The sequence below is a fragment of the Maniola hyperantus genome, chromosome Z (assembly GCF_902806685.2).
Source record: "Maniola hyperantus chromosome Z, iAphHyp1.2, whole genome shotgun sequence".
NCBI classification, from domain to species: domain Eukaryota; kingdom Metazoa; phylum Arthropoda; class Insecta; order Lepidoptera; family Nymphalidae; genus Maniola; species Maniola hyperantus.
The window spans coordinates 17,202,669-17,222,984 of NC_048564.1; the positions used below are offsets into that span (position 1 = coordinate 17,202,669).

The window sequence follows — 20,316 nt, forward strand, 5'->3', positions numbered from 1 at the left end:
AGCTAGCGGACGGTCAGGGTTATAAATGTAGCCACTCACCAGACTGAGGAAACGCGCTCCGATGCTGGGGGCCCCTTGAGATGCGCTGGTAAGGTCCAGGGTAGCTGATCGGGTCCAAGATTGCTGAACTTCGCGTCTATAATTCGGTTTTCTTGCTTGCGTATGTGTCGCGATTCGCGGAGTTGACAGCATTGTTTTGTGTTTCCGCTTTTGATTAGTCGCAGTATAAAAAGTCCAAGTATAAATGTGAAAATGTGTCTGTCTGTCTGTCTGCCTGCTAGCTTTTCACGGCCCATCCGTTCAACCGATTTTGACGAAATTTGGAACAGCGATAGCTTGCATCCTAGGGAAGGACATAGACTTAAGGACATACTTTTAATGCCGGAAAATCAAAGAGTTCCCACGGGATTTTTAAAAGCTAAATCCACGCGTACAAAGTCGCGGGCATCAACTAGTAATTAATTATACTAAATACTAAAAATTTGGAAAAGGAAGCTGTTATGTGCTAGAATTACAAAAATATCAAAAGTACGGAACAGATATTTAATCTGGCCACAATATCTCTAACTGCAAAATATATACTTTTAATTTTAATATGATAAAACTACTTTATGGTTTTCGGATTTTTCCCTTTACTTGTGCTATAAGACATTGCTTCTTGACAAATTTCATGTTTCTAGGTTAACGGGAAGTACCCTATAGGTTGTGATTCCTTTGCGAGTGTCAATATGTCAATATGTAGTATAGATGGTCGTATCTTTTGATTGAGTTGATTTAGAAGTTTGACTTTTACACAGCTCCAAGCCATTGTAGACCTGCGTATGTCATATTGTTTTCAACTTGATACTTAAACGCGTTTCGAAAAAAACCACACACAGACTTCACACATCTCTCTCTTGAGTATGTCCTGTCCGCAAATTTTGATTGCCATGCTCTCACGCTCGATTTGGAGTGATCATGGAGAGCACTCTTAAGTGTTTTATGTATAATGCAGGACGCAGCGGCGGCGGTCTCGGAGAAAATACACCAGCTGCCAAAAAAGCATGGTCTAGTGCCGATATTCATCAACCCGAACACCGGCCACTTCCTGCCGCACGCCACCATCACCCTGGGCGCGCGCGGTGACAGCTACTACGAGTACCTGCTCAAGCAGTGGCTGCAGACCGGCAAGACTATCAACTAGTAAGTGGAGTACCAGCAGGTCTAGTGCCGATATTCATCAACCCGAACACCGGCCACTTCCTGCCGCACGCCACCATCACCCTGGGCGCGCGCGGTGACAGCTACTACGAGTACCTGCTCAAGCAGTGGCTGCAGACCGGCAAGACTATCAACTAGTAAGTGGAGTACCAGCAGGTCTAGTGCCGATATTCATCAACCCGAACACCGGCCACTTCCTGCCGCACGCCACCATCACCCTGGGCGCGCGCGGTGACAGCTACTACGAGTACCTGCTCAAGCAGTGGCTGCAGACCGGCAAGACTATCAACTAGTAAGTGGAGTACCAGCAGGTCTAGTGCCGATATTCATCAACCCGAACACCGGCCACTTCCTGCCGCACGCCACCATCACCCTGGGCGCGCGCGGTGACAGCTACTACGAGTACCTGCTCAAGCAGTGGCTGCAGACCGGCAAGACTATCAACTAGTAAGTGGAGTACCAGCAGGTCTAGTGCCGATATTCATCAACCCGAACACCGGCCACTTCCTGCCGCACGCCACCATCACCCTGGGCGCGCGCGGTGACAGCTACTACGAGTACCTGCTCAAGCAGTGGCTGCAGACCGGCAAGACTATCAACTAGTAAGTGGAGTACCAGCAGGTCTAGTGCCGATATTCATCAACCCGAACACCGGCCACTTCCTGCCGCACGCCACCATCACCCTGGGCGCGCGCGGTGACAGCTACTACGAGTACCTGCTCAAGCAGTGGCTGCAGACCGGCAAGACTATCAACTAGTAAGTGGAGTACCAGCAGGTCTAGTGCCGATATTCATCAACCCGAACACCGGCCACTTCCTGCCGCACGCCACCATCACCCTGGGCGCGCGCGGTGACAGCTACTACGAGTACCTGCTCAAGCAGTGGCTGCAGACCGGCAAGACTATCAACTAGTAAGTGGAGTACCAGCAGGTCTAGTGCCGATATTCATCAACCCGAACACCGGCCACTTCCTGCCGCACGCCACCATCACCCTGGGCGCGCGCGGTGACAGCTACTACGAGTACCTGCTCAAGCAGTGGCTGCAGACCGGCAAGACTATCAACTAGTAAGTGGAGTACCAGCAGGTCTAGTGCCGATATTCATCAACCCGAACACCGGCCACTTCCTGCCGCACGCCACCATCACCCTGGGCGCGCGCGGTGACAGCTACTACGAGTACCTGCTCAAGCAGTGGCTGCAGACCGGCAAGACTATCAACTAGTAAGTGGAGTACCAGCAGGTCTAGTGCCGATATTCATCAACCCGAACACCGGCCACTTCCTGCCGCACGCCACCATCACCCTGGGCGCGCGCGGTGACAGCTACTACGAGTACCTGCTCAAGCAGTGGCTGCAGACCGGCAAGACTATCAACTAGTAAGTGGAGTACCAGCAGGTCTAGTGCCGATATTCATCAACCCGAACACCGGCCACTTCCTGCCGCACGCCACCATCACCCTGGGCGCGCGCGGTGACAGCTACTACGAGTACCTGCTCAAGCAGTGGCTGCAGACCGGCAAGACTATCAACTAGTAAGTGGAGTACCAGCAGGTCTAGTGCCGATATTCATCAACCCGAACACCGGCCACTTCCTGCCGCACGCCACCATCACCCTGGGCGCGCGCGGTGACAGCTACTACGAGTACCTGCTCAAGCAGTGGCTGCAGACCGGCAAGACTATCAACTAGTAAGTGGAGTACATTACTACCACTGTTACTAAAGGCGTAACGCATGACAGCGGTGCGAGAGGGGTGTGACTTGACGCGAGAGCTCAGTGATTCGTCAACTTGTGATAACCGTCACCCTCCCGCACCGCGCCACTACCGCAGGAGCCTCCTCAGTAATGAGCTTTCCTATAGCCGATGTACCTGTGCAGAAATCTTCATTTTGAATGGTGTGAAAATGTCTCAGCCAATCATAACGCGCGTCCGCCCGCTATTGGTTGTTGCCTTCGCGCCATGTTTAGTACGCGCGGATTATGAGCGAGATAGCACGAGTCTGTTGTTTATGTGTTTAGAATCTTAACGTCAAGCAAGGAGGTCTGTGTTTCATTGGTGTACATTCGTGATTCGGCTTTAGTGGCGTTAGGTTGCGCTTGTCTGCATAAACGAATTTCGCCAATGCGACTTATAAAAATGGTAGTAGGTACTCTACCACCTTAAACATTCATTAAACTCAAATTAGCGCGGTGACCCTTACACGCGGTTGAAGTAAAACTAAATGTGCGTGAGATTATACTGACTTAATATTAGGACAAATGCTACTTTTTGCCCAACTTCAAAAAAGAAGGTTATATATATCCAACCCATATAAGTATTATGAATGTGTGCATGGCCAAAATTTACGCGTTTGACGGTAGAAGTATTACCTAGGTACTTACAAATATTTACTGTTTGTTTTAGTTTATTGGACGACTACATGACGGCGATGGAAGGCGTGAGGGAGTACTTGGCGAAGCGCTCGTCGCCCAACAAACGGCTGTTTATCGGCGAACTGGCTTCCGGCTCCGAGGTAACGAGCCTTCCTTTAGTTTATTGGACGACTACATGACGGCGATGGAAGGCGTGAGGGAGTACTTGGCGAAGCGCTCGTCGCCCAACAAACGGCTGTTTATCGGCGAACTGGCTTCCGGCTCCGAGGTAACGAGCCTTCCTTTAGTTTATTGGACGACTACATGACGGCGATGGAAGGCGTGAGGGAGTACTTGGCGAAGCCCCTCCCCCTATTTTAATATGGGTACCTTCAAGTCAAGAGTGCATAGATGTCTTCATGTATTTATGTATATAAATTTTCATTTTCAGGCATTCAATCCAAAGATGGATCATTTAACGTGTTTTTTGCCCGGGACACTGGCGCTCGGCCACGCCAACGGTCTCCCGGACTGGCACATGACCCTGGCCGAGCAGCTGCTTTACACTTGCTACCTCACCTACGCTGCGCATCCGACCTTCCTCGCGCCCGAGATCACGCATTTTAATATGGTGAGACTACCCTCTTGTTTATTTATTTACTATTAGCTGATGCCCGCGACTTCGTCCGCGTAGAATTTAAGGTTTTTTAAAAATCCCGTGGAAATTCTTTGATTTTCCGGGATAAAAAGTAGACTATGTCACTCTCCAGATCTTTATCTATACCCATGCAAAAAATCACGTCAATCTGTTGCACTGTTGCGACGTGATTGAAGGACAAACCAACATACCAATAAACCAACAAATCAACAAACAAACACACTTTCGCATTTATAATAAGGGTCATTAAACTGCAGTGATATGTTGAACTGGTTACAATCCGAAAACTTAAAATTAGCTAAGTAAATAATAATATATGACGTATAGTACGCGACAGGTCGAGATGGCAATCGGGGAGAGAACGGACACCCACAGAGCGGTGCGGGTGTGCCGGGCGTCCCCCCGCCTCATACCCCGATTGCCGTACGCGGCCACCACCGGGCAAATGGGAGTGATTTGTATAGTAAAGACATATCAACTTTGATTGCCTACGTTTTATGGTAGCCTAAACTAGCGGCACGCTATGATGGCCGGTTTGACGTTTGTCCGCTCATGAAGTTCCGTATTAATTGATAACGACTTTGAAGGAAATAATTGTATTACTTTATTGACGATAGTGATGTGCAGAGATTCATAAATTTTATCGAATGTAGTTTTAGGTTTAGGACTCAAAATTTATTTATTAAATTGATTTCTTAAATGTATACAAGTGTAGAAAAATCAGTTTGCACCATTTAAGGGGTGAATGTACTTGTGAATATGAACAATTTTCACTATGTGGACAAACCTCTGAAATCGCAAAAAAATATCAATAAATTTTTAAAAATGGAATCTAATACGATCGTCACATAGGATCGCTGGCTAGCACAACTACTACCTCCGGCAAACTCGCGTCAATGCTCAATGCAAAACAAAGCAGTTTCGAATTGACGTTGCTTCGAAAAGTATAAACTGTCAGTGCAATGCGATTGTGATATAGTTTTGACCTGGCTTTGGATTTCAAATATTGATACTGCATTGCTGTTGACCCTTGCTCGTTAATTTGGACTCTGTTCAAGCCCTTTGTTGTGGATTTCGTCGATATGACCGAACGTACGCAGAGAACTGTTCTAAATAGTCAGACACGTGAGTTCCTAATACGCCTTCGTAACTATTTCGATCGTGAAGCTCAAAATGGAGGGCCAATTTTACCTATAACGTCAGTGGTTGAACGCGTAGCTGATGCGCTTAATATTGGACAACGAACTGTTAGACGGATAACTAAAAAAAAATATGGCGAGACTGGCACAGAAGAAAATAAACTTCACACACCAAAAAAGAGAAAACGAGCAAAACCAGTCGTAGGCATCGATAGCTTTGATGCCGATGCTATCCGAAGACATGTTTACGGCTACTATTTACAGAAGGAGTATCCAACAAGAAAAAAGTTGGTGCATTCACTGAAGGAAGCTGGATTATTCTTCGGTGGGGAAAGTTCTTTAACGAAGATTTTGAAGACCATTGGATTTCGATACAAAAAATGTAACAAACGCAAAATATTGATGGAAAGATTTGATATAGCGATGGCAAGGTATACTTTTTTACGGCAAGTGAAAGAAATCAAAAATTGGCAAAATGTTGTGTTCTTGGATGAAACATGGCTTAATGCTAACCATACTGTAGGCCGTTCTTGGAACGATGACACAGCAGCATCTACTTCCAAAGTTCCTGTAGGAAAAGGATCGCGACTTATAATTTGTCACGCCGGAACCATCAACGGGTTTGTCGAAGGTTCTCTCATGGCTTTTGCGTCAAAAACCACTGGAGACTATCATGAAGACATGAATGGAGAAAAGTTTACTGAATGGTTTACCTCAATGTTGTGTAGCCTCCCTGAACCATCTATTATAATTATGGACAACGCCCCATACCACTCGATGCAAATTGACAAGCCACCTGCCCAATCCCAAAAGAAAGCTGATATCGTCGCATGGCTTCGTAAAAATGGCGTAGATGCAAACATGAATATGTTAAAAGCGGAATTAGTACGTCTTTTAAAAGAAAACAAACCAACCAAGATCCGATACGTCATTGACGAAATAGCATTAGAACATGGGCACAGAGTTATACGGTTACCGCCTTACCATTGTGAGTATAATGCGATTGAGTTGGTGTGGGCTCAAATTAAGGGATATGCTGCAAGACACAATACAGAACCCCCATTTACCACAAAAAAAATGCTAAAATTATTAGAAGAAGCTTGTGAACATGTGACTAAAGGAGACTGGGAAAAGGTTGTGAATAGAACTGTTAAATTAATAAGGGAAGATTATGAAAGAGATGTGAAAATAGATAATATTATAGAAAACGAACATATAATTATTAATGTATGTGATGATAGCAGTGACGACAGTGAAAATAGTAGTATGGACGAATCTGATTAATTATGGCCTTTTGTGGCACCTTTTTCGGTATCTTTTGTATTCATATGTTTCTTGTGTGCATATAAAGTATGTATATTCATTTTCGTTCAAATATTCAGTTCGTTCAAATAAATTAAATAAACATATACATTTTTGTTTTATTAAACCTATTTAATCAGGTACAAAAACAAAACTTAATTGTTTTTTGTTCGAGAATAAATTGACATTCCACATCACTATTGTAATGTGTCAAACCGGCCATCATAGCGTGCCGCTAGTGTAGTACTTTTATGTCGTTGATTGTATCGGAAACTTGCCTTGCATTATTAAAACTATGAGAGTGAGGGAATAGAGAGTGCTGGCCCAGTGATTGTTTCGAAGTCTATGTCAACAGTGCTGCCTAGAGCATACACACGGACCAGCAGAGGTGAACTATGAAAGTGAGGGAATATAGAGTGCTCGCCCAGTGACTGTCTCGAAGTCTTTGTCAGCAATGCCGGCTAGAGCAGGCAGTGACCAGCGCAACTCTACCACTGGTTCGGAAAGTAGTACTATGGAGAAGAGCTGGCAAGAAACTCAACAGTTCCTCTTTAAAAATAAATGTATAAAAAGGGGATCAAGATGGCTGGTTATGAGCCATTGGTTTCAACTCCTCGTAGGTAATGAAGTTTACACCCACTGTGAAAGTGTAGTGTAAACTCGCAGAATGATTTAAATTGATTTGACATGCCAACTTAGACCAGCTTGGCGAAACTGGTTTACCTCGAGGCGAACGGATCCCCACAGGTATACCGCGTTTGGGGTGTATATATATCACAACTTGCTAAAAACTCTCATAGCGCGAGTAAGAACTGGAACAAATCTATACAATAATGTGCTGATGACGCGGCCGTCGGCTGCCCTGGGCGCCAAGAACGAGCTCCACGCGCCGCGCGCCACTATCCCACCGTCGCGCGCAGTGGTGTGCACTGTGAGCTTTTAAGTCAGAGGTCCCGGGTTCGATTCCCAGAAGTGGCATTTTTTTAATTTTATTTTTTATTTTGATATATTTTTTTTAAAATTTAATTTTTAACAAATAAAATAAAACTTGGAAATTAATTTGGGAATTGAAAATTTCTAAATTGCTCTGGTCTGGTCTAGAGGCAAACTATGATGTACGTGTAGAAAGTAGCTTCCTTCTCAGACTGCATCATCACTTACCATCAGGTAAGATTGCAGACAAGGGCTAACTGTAATCTACACTAATATTATAAAGAGGAAAACTTTGTTTGTTTGTTTGTTTGTACTGAATAGGCTCAAAAACTACTGGACCGATTTTAAAAATTCTTTCACCATTCGAAAGCTACATTATCCACGAGTAACATAGGCTATATTTTATTTTGGAAAAAATAGGGTTCCGTAAGATATTTGGGTTTTTCGGACACAAGGTGTAAAAAATCAACCAGAAAAGTTACTTATTTTGCGTACGCTGCCTAAACTATAAAAGATAGAACCATAAAATGTTCTAATTAATTGTAGATCTTATAAATATCTACAAAAAAGTCCGCGACACACTATACTCATCTATGTCGAGTGAGGCACAGCAACCATTTTTTTATTTAAAAATCTTGAATTTTTTTTGGACTACATTTAAACGCGTTTATTTTACTCATGCTATTAATCCTTATCAAAATAAATGATTTCATCACTAAGAACAGTTTATGGAGATAATATTTGGTCTTTGAATGATTAAAATTGGACGTTTGGTTTTGAAGTTATGGCGAAATTAAAATATTACGATTTCTGCTGCACGGCCCGTTGTATTTATTATATAAAGAGGTAATGTCGTTAAGTTTGTTTGTAGGGGGTAATCTTTAGAACTACTGAACCGATTTTAAAAATTCTTTCACCAGTAGAAAGCTACATTATTCCTGAGTGACATAGGCTATACGGGATCTTTAAAAACCTAAATCTACGCGGGCGAAGCCGCGGGGATCAGCTAGTGGAATATAAAATAAAAATTATTCATTCGTTGTGAACACTGTATGCATACAGCCAATTCTGGAATACAATACTTTACATCATCATCATCATCGTTATGAATTATGATTACCCCATCACCGGCCCTCGGTCTCCTCTCCGAATGAGAAAGGTATAGGCCATAGACCGCCACGCTGGCCCAATGGCTAATATTACATATCTATATATGTATATACTAGCTTATGCTCGCGACTTCGTCCGCGTGGGCTACACAAACTTCAAACCCCTATTTCACCCGCTTAGGGGTTGAATTTTCAAAAACCCTTTCTTAGCGGATGCCTACGTCATAATAAAGGTTCATAATAAATAATATATAAAAGGTTATTTTATTTGTTTATTTATAATAGCTATAGACTGACTGACTGATCTATCAACGCACAGCTCAAATTACTGGGTTGGCATTCAAAATTATCACTACCCCTATTTTATTACTACCACTATTATAATTGCGAAAGTGTGTTTGTTTGTTGGTTTATTGGTTTGTCCTTCAATCACGTCGCAACGGAGGAACGGATCAGCGTGATTTTTTTATATGGGTAAAGTCAAAGACCTGGAGAGTGACATAGATTTTTCATCCCGAAAAATCAAAGAGTTTCCACGGGATTTTTAAAAACCTAAATCCACGCGAACGAAGTCGCAGGATCAGCTAGTAATGTATACTTAAGAAACGTCACTTCTTAACCCATATAATAAATGAGAAAGTGTGAGATCTGTCTGTTAACTTTGCACGGCCTATCCATTTAACCGATTTTGATGGAACGGTCAGGATGGATAGCTTTCATCCCGGGGAGGGACATAGGATACTTTTTATCCCGGTAAGCAAAGGTATCCGTCTAGGCCGTAAAAAGTTAGCTGACAGACATACAGACCTTCCGATTCTGAGCGCAACTAAATTTCAAGGTATTTGCATCTTTGTCTTACCAATGTAATAAGAAAAGGACAGACGAGCCGTATTTAAATTAGAACTGTCAAACGTAGTGACTTTAGGTGCCAGTCGTAGAGTGCACTTTAGTATTTTTTGAAACTAATTTCTCGTCCTTTTTTAGCAAAAGAAAAAAAGAAAAAAAGATGTAAATACTCTAAATTTAGTTTCGACGCCAGACTCTCGTATTTTTAATATAAGGGCGTTTGTGCACTCATCCGTATCCGGTTCGTATCCGTGATTGTTGGAAGTGGCCGTGGAAGTGAAGTCATGCAAGTACTCACGATAAGTGAAATGACGGATGGATATGGATTGTGTTTGTGTGGCTGGTGTTGCAGGCAAGCCCGACGGACGACATGTACACGAAGACGGCGGACGCGCACAGCCTGCTGCGGCCGGAGTTCGTCGAGAGCCTCTGGTACATGTACCAGCTCACTGGCAACTCCACGTACCAGGACTGGGGCTGGCAGATATACCAGGTATTCATATAGCCTATTTAGATTAGAGGCCCTAACAGCCCGTCTGTCTGTCTGTCTGTTTATCAGCGGGCTGTACCGTAATAGGTAGAGTGTTGAAATTTTCACTGTATGTATTTCTATTGCCGCTATAACAACAAATAATTATAAAAACCAAGATCGTGAATTTCTAAATGTCCGCCATTAAAAATTACAGTGTGTCTTGTACTTATGGTACGGAACCCTTGGTGTACGAGTCCGACTCGCATTTGACCGGTTTCTTTTACCTGCAATATTTTGGGTAGTTTAAAATATCAATTAAAGTGTCCTTTATGGGTACATCGAATTGTGATGAAATTTTGTTTTAATACTGTTTCTTTGCGAAAGTAACGTTCACACACAGAATTGGTAAACAAACAGAACAACTGTTTTGAGGCCACCATCTTTTGTCGAGTTTTTTATTTATTTATTCAGATAAAAGTTCGCCCTTGATTGAAATCTCACCAGGTGGTAAGTGACGATGCAGTCTAAGATGGAAGCGGGCTAACCTGGAAGGGGTATAGCATCTCCTATATCGCTTGGCGACACGGCTTTACCGTTAGGGTGGTAACAAGCCACGGCCGAAGCCCACCACCATAGCAGTCGAGAAATTTAGAAATTATAAAATTCCAAATCCTCGCTAGGAATCGAACCCGGGATCTCCCACTAATAAGACCACAGCGCTTACCACTGCGCCAGGGAGGTCGTCAGAAGAGAGCTGCTTTAAAGATTGACTAGTGTCGTGAATAGTCTCATGAGAAAGCACACTGGTGAAAAACTATGCAAATATCATATACCCTTATTATAAATGCGAAAGTGTGTTTGTTTGTTGGTTTATTGGTTTGTTGGTTTGTCCTTCAATCACGTCGCAACGGAGCAACGACGGATTGACGTGATTTTTTGCTTGGGTGTAGTTAAAGACCTGGAGAGTGACATAGGCTACTTTTTATCCCGAAAAATCAAAGAGTTCCCACGAGATTTAAAAAAAAACCAAATCCCACGCGAACGAAGTCGCAGGCATCAGCTAGTAAATGAATATTAGCCACATTAACCATGCCTAATATTTCCTTTTCTCCTCCAGCTAAGCGTAAAACTTTTGCTAGGAGTGGGTACGACAATAGTGCAATGCGCATCACACTCAATCGTGTCACAGTGTGACTCATCGATATTTTCACTTTGAATCACATTATTACTCTGGACATGTGACTCTCTAGGAAGATTTATTTTTATTTAGTCATATTTATAAACTTGAGTGGGTGATTTTGAAAAACAAATATTAATTTACTAGATGATGCCCGCGACATCGTCCACGTGGACTAAGGCCTCGTTTACAGAGACGCGGGGCGTCGCGCGTTGCGACGGGCGGCGCGGCCCGCACTGAATTTAAACATATGGCGTTGTATGAGTGCGTTTACGGAGAAGCAATTTTATACGCGTTTGTTTGAGATGGAGCGTTTTTTGCGGCCGAGCCCGCGGATGGCATCGACGCGTCCAACGCGGCGTTCATCGTGGCGGCGCACGCGGCGGCCATTCTCGATGAAGCGATGCCCGCAGCGGAACCTTCTGCCAGTCTTTATTTGGAAATCGCACAACGCAGACGCGCCCGGGCGCAGCGGCGGCCACCGCCACTCTTCCCGCCTCGCATCTCTATGAACAACATCGTATATTGCCATGTTTGTGATTACGCGTGCGTTGCTAAGTGCCGCTTCACGCGCCGCCTCACCGTAAACAAAAAAAACCGTACGACGCGCCGCGAGACGCCACGCCACATGCGATGCGCACCTCCCCGCGTCTCCGTAAATGAAGCCTTAGGTTTTTTAAAATCCCGTGGGACCTCTTTGAATTTCCGGAATAAAGCCTATGTCTTTCTCCGAGATGCATAAACTATATCTGTACCAAATTTTGTCAAAATCGGTGGAACGGATAGGCCGTGAAAGGCTAGCAGACTGACCGACAGACAGACAGATAGACACACTATCGCATTTACAATATTAGTATGGATTTCTTGTCACCTTATGGTTTGTGCATAACTTGCAGGGCCTGGAGAAGTACGCTCGCGTGGAGAACGGCTACACGTCGCTCAACAACGTGAAGTCCGACAAGCCCATACCGCGGGACATGATGGAGTCGTTCTTCCTCTCCGAGACGCTCAAGTACCTGTACCTGCTGTTCGCCGACGACAGGTACACCATCGACCTCAGCAAGTACGTCATCAACTCCGAGGCGCACCCGCTACCTATACACAAGAATTGATAAAACGAGGCCTACCATAGCAAATATCGACGTCATTTGCACTTTATGTATTGAATCTTCATGTATAACGCGTACAATTTAACTCCTCACGCGCCATCTTAACTTTTTGTGTCAAGTTTCATAGAAAAAGTACGAGTTTAGTCTTTATTTTAAAAGTGACCCGTACTTTTGACATATCAGTTGACCCATAATATAGTTAAAATGGCGCGTGAGGAGTCATTTTATACGGACTGTATACACCGTGCCAACATGACGGCAAGTAACAAACTTGACGTCATGTTGGCACCATTGCAGGTCACACAGTAACATTGATGATAGTAACATGTCAACAATGTATAGATGTCAGATCACGAACAAAATGACGTCGCTCAAGTGGCCGGGTTTGCACACGTACACACATCTATGTTTCTTGTTACGGAATGTAGAAAAAAATCTTACAATATTAACAACTTCTGTTTATTATAAACCTTAACACTTGCACATAAAGTTTAAAAATGATTGCAAAATATTTATATTTAAGATCTCTTGTCATCGACAGTAAAATGAAGATTCGAAAAGGATTAAAAAATGAGAACAATTTTTATTTTTTAACATAAAACAACACCTAAGCAATAAGTCTAAAAATTTAGCTCATTTGAAATAAAGACGTTGCTTGTATTTTTTGGGCCGCATTTGAAGCACTTATTTCAAATCTGATAGATACCCAAAATCGCTGCACAATAATAAACCCTAAGTCCTAAAGAATAAAGTAAACAAAGCAGCGGTGCCATCATGATGGCTAGAGACAAGTTATAGAGGATGGTCTGTCAATATATAAAGATTCAATTTTATTCAACAAAATATATTAACATGCTACTTAAAACCAATAAAAATCATACAGCTAAAAGTTTGATGCCTATTATTTACAATAAAAGTACTTTTAAACTAATATTTAGCATAAAAACGGTAATAATAATACTTAAGTAATTATTGTATCTATTTCATAATGAAGTAAATCTTTTAAACTAACAAAAGTCTGAACTCTTGATATAATTTATAAATGCTTTTTGGAATACACTAGTTTACTCAACATTACCAAAAAAATATATACTAAATAATTGTATAAAATATAGGGTACTTATCTAATTACCTAACTATTAAAGCGTTGTCACACTTTTTGATATCGGTTACATAGTTATTATAAACGTGTATCGATAATGTGGCAACGCTCTAAAACTATTTCTAAATAATTTTTATAATGGAGGCCACACACATGCCGACAAAGGAGATGTTCCAAGATTGTATGAGCCGACGTCGGCTAGGTCTTGTATACTCAAAAATATAACATTTTCTTTGAAATGGCTTTGTTTGCTGGTAAAAAACAAGAATTTACAGTAGCCGGCAAGAAATATTGGACATCGACCTGTAATCGACCTGTACTGTTAATCATAATTTAAATTTTGACATCGCAGTTGACTCATAGAGTTAAAATGGTTCGTGAGAAGTAATTTTGTACGGACTATATGCATTGGGATCAAAATAATTTGTCGCCAAGTTTGTGGTCTCCTTACCAGATGTTTAGAGAGCGGTCAGTGAGACCAAATCTGAAATTAAACACCCATAAATATGTTGTCGATTCGTAGGTATATTTATGCTTAGATTCAAGCTCATCAAAGCGCCTACGAAAGTCAGCTCGGTATGGTACAGTACGATAAATAAAGATACGATATTTATTTCTTAGTAACTTCGTCCGCCATACATGTGTTACTACCCTAAAAATCTTGCCAAATTCATTTTGTTTATTGATTTTAAACCATCTTCGCCTTTCTAATCAAATCGGTTTGTGGCACATCGGTTGTATGATTACAGTAGAAATTTTTTTGTGTTTCATATATTTGGATATCACTCGGGGGATAATGTAAAGCTCTCAGTGAAAGAATTTTGTAATCTGATGAGTAGTTTACAAATTTTTCCTGTCTATAATATTAGTATAGAAAAACAGTATAATAAATCGATTACTGCAAATAAATCACTTCTAATATTTATTCTTCGAAAAATCGAGTTTGATTTCTTTCAAAATCGTTATATTTTAGGTGCAGTTTTTTTTCTGAAATTGGTTAGATCAGATTTGTAGGTAATATTACATAGTATCTATTGTGTTCTTTTCATGATATTTCTATCTTTTTGTACCTATTCTACTCCCTTTACTACCTCTCGCACTGCCAAGGGTCACTGGTAGAGATCTCTCATAGAGATGAGTGCTTCCCTGTTCACTTTCGCTCTCTTTTTCTCTTTACTGTAAATGTCTTTGGTACAAATAAGAATAAATAAAATAAAATAAATAAATCAATAATAGTTTCTGGAATAGTTTCAGGTTCGGCTTTGACCGCTTTCAAAATGACTATGATATAGAAGAGATACGATCTCTCAGTGTATGCCACCCGATAATGAGCTTAGCTATATAACTATAATATTTCGATATATATATTTCGATATTATACTATGTATATGATATTTAATATTTCGATGTTAAACGTAAATCAATCTTAGGGTTCCTAGTGTTAGGTTTAATATAACGTTGTAGAATTTTAATATATCTATTTGTTAGTAGTGTTGTGTCAACCTTTTTTTTCTTGAAACCAGTTAAAGGTCTTCGTAAACGACTCGACTCGTCGCCGACTGCACTCCGACTCGACTCACAGTAAGGCTGCCTGTCCACTGGTGCGGAGCTAGGTAGCGGAGCGGAGCGAGAAAGTGACGCGGAGCGTAGTTGCGGACTGTGTTTTGTGTTTTTCCATACGCAGAGCTAGCCGTGCTCCGCTTCCCCTTTCCGCGTTACAATGCATGATTTTTGATATAGTCCGCAAATCCTTGTCCAGCGGAGTGGGAGTTTTATGTAATTCTATTGGTTAATATTTACGCAGCTCCGCTCCTCTCTTCTCCGGACCAGTGGACAGGCAGCCTAATGCTTGAAAATCTGAACTTTATATCGTATTCTTGATGACATTGACTTATAAAAGTAGGTGTAGACGAGGGCTCACGAACAAAATGACATAGCTCAAGTGCCCCTGGTTTGCACCTATGCACACGTTTCTTCTTACAAAATGTAGAAAAAGTTTTATATTATCAACAGCTTCAGTTTATGCACGCACAACAGACGGAAACGTTTAAGTGCGGAAACCAGCCCAGAGAGAAGCTTCAGTTTATTATAAACCTAACATAAAGTTTAATAACGATGGCAAAATATTTATATGTGAGACCTCTTGTCATCGACAGTAAATTTAAAAATATTAGAATTTTTCAAATGAGAACAAAAATATCACCAAATAATAAGTCTAAAAATTCGAATAATTTGAAATAAGCTTGTTACCTAGTTGTTGGCTGCTATTTTTCGGGCCGCATTTGAAGCACTTATTTCATTTCTTATGCATTTTATTTCTGTCTTATGATACAATTTTCAACATTGAATGATGTAAGTGAAGAAGAACTTCGTATCCATATTTTAACAAAATGTTAAAAAGTCGACTGTAAGGAACACGATATAAAATGCACGTTTCCATGCTTTACTGTAAGTCGAATCAGAGTAGAGTCTGCATTGAGTCAGTGTGATGTGCGAAGATCTTAATAGTGCTTATTTGGTTATGCAATCTCTACACTAAACTCTAAATGCTAACAGGTCTAAAAGTTCTATGGCAATATTCCCGGAAAAGTATAGCAGTAATTTTAGTCCGGTAAGCTTAGTTCTGCACATTGCTGCAATTTGCCAATTTTTCATATACACCACTAATAATTATTGCTATCATAAAAAAATCTGGGTTGTCAGAATTCGATAATTAAACGCTTATGCAATTTCAAAAATTAGCAATAATTGGTCAATATTTATTACTAGCGAATACCCGCTCGGCGTGTTCTGCTGCTGAACATATTGCCTTATTCCTTTTATTTATTGGTCTAAAACTATCTCCGCATTATTGCCTTTCTAATGAAACCAGTTTGGGGCACATCCGTCGGATGGTTTCAAGGTGTATAAAGAACATAGATAGAAACATTTTTGTTGTTTTATATAGGACTAGGATGTTAGCGTATACGTAGACGTGACACGCGTGTTGATTCAACGTTCAACGCAGCGTAGTTGTTGTGTGGCCACCATCGATATTAATGACAAGATATGGTCAAGCGAACAATATATTTCAAGGTTTAGAAACCAAATAAATCAGCGCCACCTCTTGAATACTAATGAACGACCCGATTGAAATCCAGACGTCACTGAGGTTGCATCGGTGCATGAGCACCAATGAGTCGGTGCCATTTTGTTTGTTCTATAACCCTGTCCATACGAAGTAATAAGTCAATGGTGGCCACACATTTATTTATATTTTAAAAGCAAAACAAACTTGTATAGTATTGGTGCTGATTGTGAGCGCAAATAAGTTTTAGAGTAAGTATTCACATCTATTTCTTACCAATAATTAAGGAAAACACAGACAAACCCAATTTAATGTGGAACTGTGAAACTTTAGGTGCCAGTCGTGAGCCTATTGTTTTTTTATTATTATTTATAACTAGATGATGCCCGCGACTTCGTCCGCGTAGATTTAGGTTTTCGAAAATCCCATGGAAGCTCTTTGAATTTCTGCGATAAAAAGTAGCCTATGTCCTTCCCCGGAATGCAAGCTATCTCTGTACCAAATTTCGTCAAAGTCGGTTGACCGGATGGGCCGTGAAAAGCTAGCAGACAGACATACAGACAGATAGACAGACGGACAGACAGACAGACAGACAGACACACTTTCGCATTTATAATATTAGTATGGATTATTATTATTCCGATGTTTGATAGTTAAATTTTGTTAGAAATAGAATCTGTAGGTTCAATAGATAGTTAAATTAAATATTAATAGTCTAATTATTAATAATAAGAATAATATGTTCTATAAATCTGAAATTGGTAACAATAAGGCACGAATAAGCCACCGTCTACACTGGCGCTTTTCTAACGCGCTGTAATAATGCGTCCGTGTGAACGAGACTTTCTCTGATATAATTAGTTTACAACACAGAACGCACTAAACTGTTAATAATTGCTCTTCGAGATCAAATCAGAAATGAGGAGATCTGTAGGAGAACTAGAGTAACCGACATAGCTCAACAGGTTGTGAAGCTGAAGTGACAAGGGGCAGGGCTCAAGGCGCTGGAATGGTGACCTCGCACCGGAAGACGCAGCGTTAGAAGACCCCCCACTAAGTGGATGGACGACATCAGACGAGTCGCAGGGAGTCGCTGGATTCAGGCAGCACGAGACCGTGGCGTGTGGAAGTCCCTACAAGGGACCTATGTCCAGCAGTGGACGTCTATCGGTTGATGATGATGATGATGACGAAGCATACAGAGGGACAGACGGCGGGAAGCGACTTTGTTGTATACTATGTAGAGATGTACGGGAAGAATCCAGTTACAGATTTATAATAAGTTTAGATGTTAAGCTTTTGTTATACCAAAAAAATTGTACGTATTAATAAATAAGCAAATCAAATTTTGCACAGTTAAGTATATAGGTAATTATATTATTTCCGAAACTTAAGTCTTCTAAAGTAGTAGTCATTTTGCATAATATGTACACGAAAAAAAATATTATTTACTTAAGTAGTTAAGGCGTACAATTATTTTATGTCATATATTTTATGCAATGTTTCCGTAGATTTTTTAACATCTATTTTTTACTTTTTGTGAAATCTAATGAATATGAATATGAATATTTTTTAATTACCAGAATTTTTACATTTGACTTCAATGGAGTACCTACTGGCCCTTAAATTTAGAGTTCCCGTATCTTAGGGGCCAATCCAGATCTTCAATAATCCAGACTCCTTATTCTCTATGGCATTCAAGTTTGTGAGTGCGTCACATTATGCAGTTCTCTTCTACAGAGCCGTCATATAATTTTATTTTATTTTAATTATAGTGCATATATTTTGAGATCTCACTTGCCATTTTAGAATTTTATTTTATACATTTTAAAATAAGGACTAATCGTACTTTTAACATGACAGTTGACACATAGAGCTAAAATGGCGAGTGAGTTCTCAAAATGTTTGCATATAATGTAAGGGTGGTAAATTGGGCGGAATAGAAATATACCCGGATACGGAATAATCTACCACCTTACAAAGATTAGAGGAAAAAAAAATAATTTACTTGATCTATCTACCTAGTAAAGAATAGAAGCTAGCCGTCGACTCCCTTGTAATGTATATGAGGTGTTATAAATGAAATTTGCTAGATGTTAGGCAAAATTGTTTTTAATGTAACTTTTACCGGGGTCGCTTAATACATAATGATGGCTAATAATGCTTAGTTATTCTAGCTTAATGCCAAGACTTAATTTAGATACATTAGAATGCCTTAGGTAGATAGTACATAAAATCTATGTTTTAAATTTAAGATGCCATTGGCATGGAATAGACAATGACACAGTAAAATTCATAAAATTGTTTCAAAATAAAAGCTCAGTAGTAAAGACAGGGTTCTTACTGTACACATACACTAAGAAGGTTCACTAAACTGTTCCAGGATACAAACATTTGCTTACTTGTAGGTGCGAAGACTGCAATGTAGCTGGACGGCATCGGCCAAGGTCCAAAACTCAATTTAACTTGATTCTTCACAACCGAAATGTTTCCTTACAAAGATTTTCACCAAGTCTTATCCATAGAAATTAAGTTGCCAACGTGAATGTGCAAAAGAAATAAATACGGAAAACGAAAGCAAAAAAAACGGAAAACCGAAAACTAAAAACGGAAACGCAAACGGAAACCCTATTGAACTCCTGGCCACCAATGGTTTTCAGGAGTCCACCCACAACCCATTATCCTCATTTATTTGGGAAGGTAAAGTAACTGGAACATAATTGCTGAAACATTGAAATACGTTAGGATGACTAAATTTATAACAATTGTATTTTCCCAGGCGAAGCCATGGGCGAAAAAGAGTGAGATTTTCCTGGAACGAAAAAATTCGTCTTCACATGTTGACTCCAGAAAAATTCTAAATCTCACCAATCGGTGTTGCCAGACGCAACCCGAGTGTGGCCGCTCTCATTTAGTTTGATCATGAAGCCAATTCATTTTTGAATATTTGCGGAACCTAAGGATATATTATAAGAACCGTTTTGTTAATGACTTAACAATAAACAAATGATATTATGGTTTTATTTAATTATTTTGTTTTATTTTTACGACAATTGACAACGAAGCAAACGCCATCTATTGTGGCTCGAATGAACTCTGAACATCGACCCACGCGTAGTTCTGCACCTTGATGCTAGGTGGCACCAACATACTTTGAACAAAATTGATTTTTATTAAAAGCGAAACGCTAGTTAGTAGTTCAAAATTTACAACGTCACAATACTTCCCCTCCTACGAAAAGGTTCAACAGGTTGAACCACGCTGCCCTCAGCGTCATCCAACAACTACTAACAATTTGCCTGAAACAAACAAAAAAAACACAGAAGTTACGCGTGAACGCACATCTACTACTAACAAGGAAAATTGTCTAACAAAATAAATATACTGAAAACAGTGTAAGGTTTTATACATTATACTTAACTACACAACCCTAACTTCTAAAAAGAATATATATACAAAAAAACTTCATGGTGTCTAAGACACTTGAGTGGAAACATCTTGGCATCATTCTTCAGCTGACTGATAGAATGCGTCTAGGCCTACGGTGGTTCACTCTTTTAAACTACCATCTTAATATTTGTTACTCAACAAATACGGAAAAACTGGTTGTGAACGGGTCCATCTGATATGGCAACCGTTCTCTATCCCATTCGGAAAAATAAAACCGAATCAAAATCGGAATATGAGAAAAAAAAACGAAATAACTCTCCTAGAAAATAGATCTCGGAACAGAATCGGAAAAATAACAGAAATGATCCATTATCTAGAAGGAAAACGAAAACAAAACACAAAACCCCCCCCTTTTCGTTATCCCCAAAGTACGATATTTGCATTTTTACTTTCTCAACCGGT

General features: G+C 40.6%; 1 protein-coding gene across 1 annotated transcript in view; it reads left to right on the top strand.

The window, feature by feature from the left end:
* LOC117995288 (endoplasmic reticulum mannosyl-oligosaccharide 1,2-alpha-mannosidase-like) overlaps positions 1 to 20,316 on the top strand; it is a 44,786-nt gene that overhangs the window by 15,983 nt on the left and 8,487 nt on the right. The window contains exons 8-12 of the mRNA XM_034983276.2: positions 995 to 1,182; positions 3,603 to 3,711; positions 4,002 to 4,181; positions 9,890 to 10,030; positions 12,083 to 18,380. Coding sequence (XP_034839167.1) covers positions 995 to 1,182; positions 3,603 to 3,711; positions 4,002 to 4,181; positions 9,890 to 10,030; positions 12,083 to 12,298 — 834 coding nt within the window. The 3' untranslated portion in view covers positions 12,299 to 18,380. The remainder of the gene's footprint in view (positions 1 to 994; positions 1,183 to 3,602; positions 3,712 to 4,001; positions 4,182 to 9,889; positions 10,031 to 12,082; positions 18,381 to 20,316) is intronic.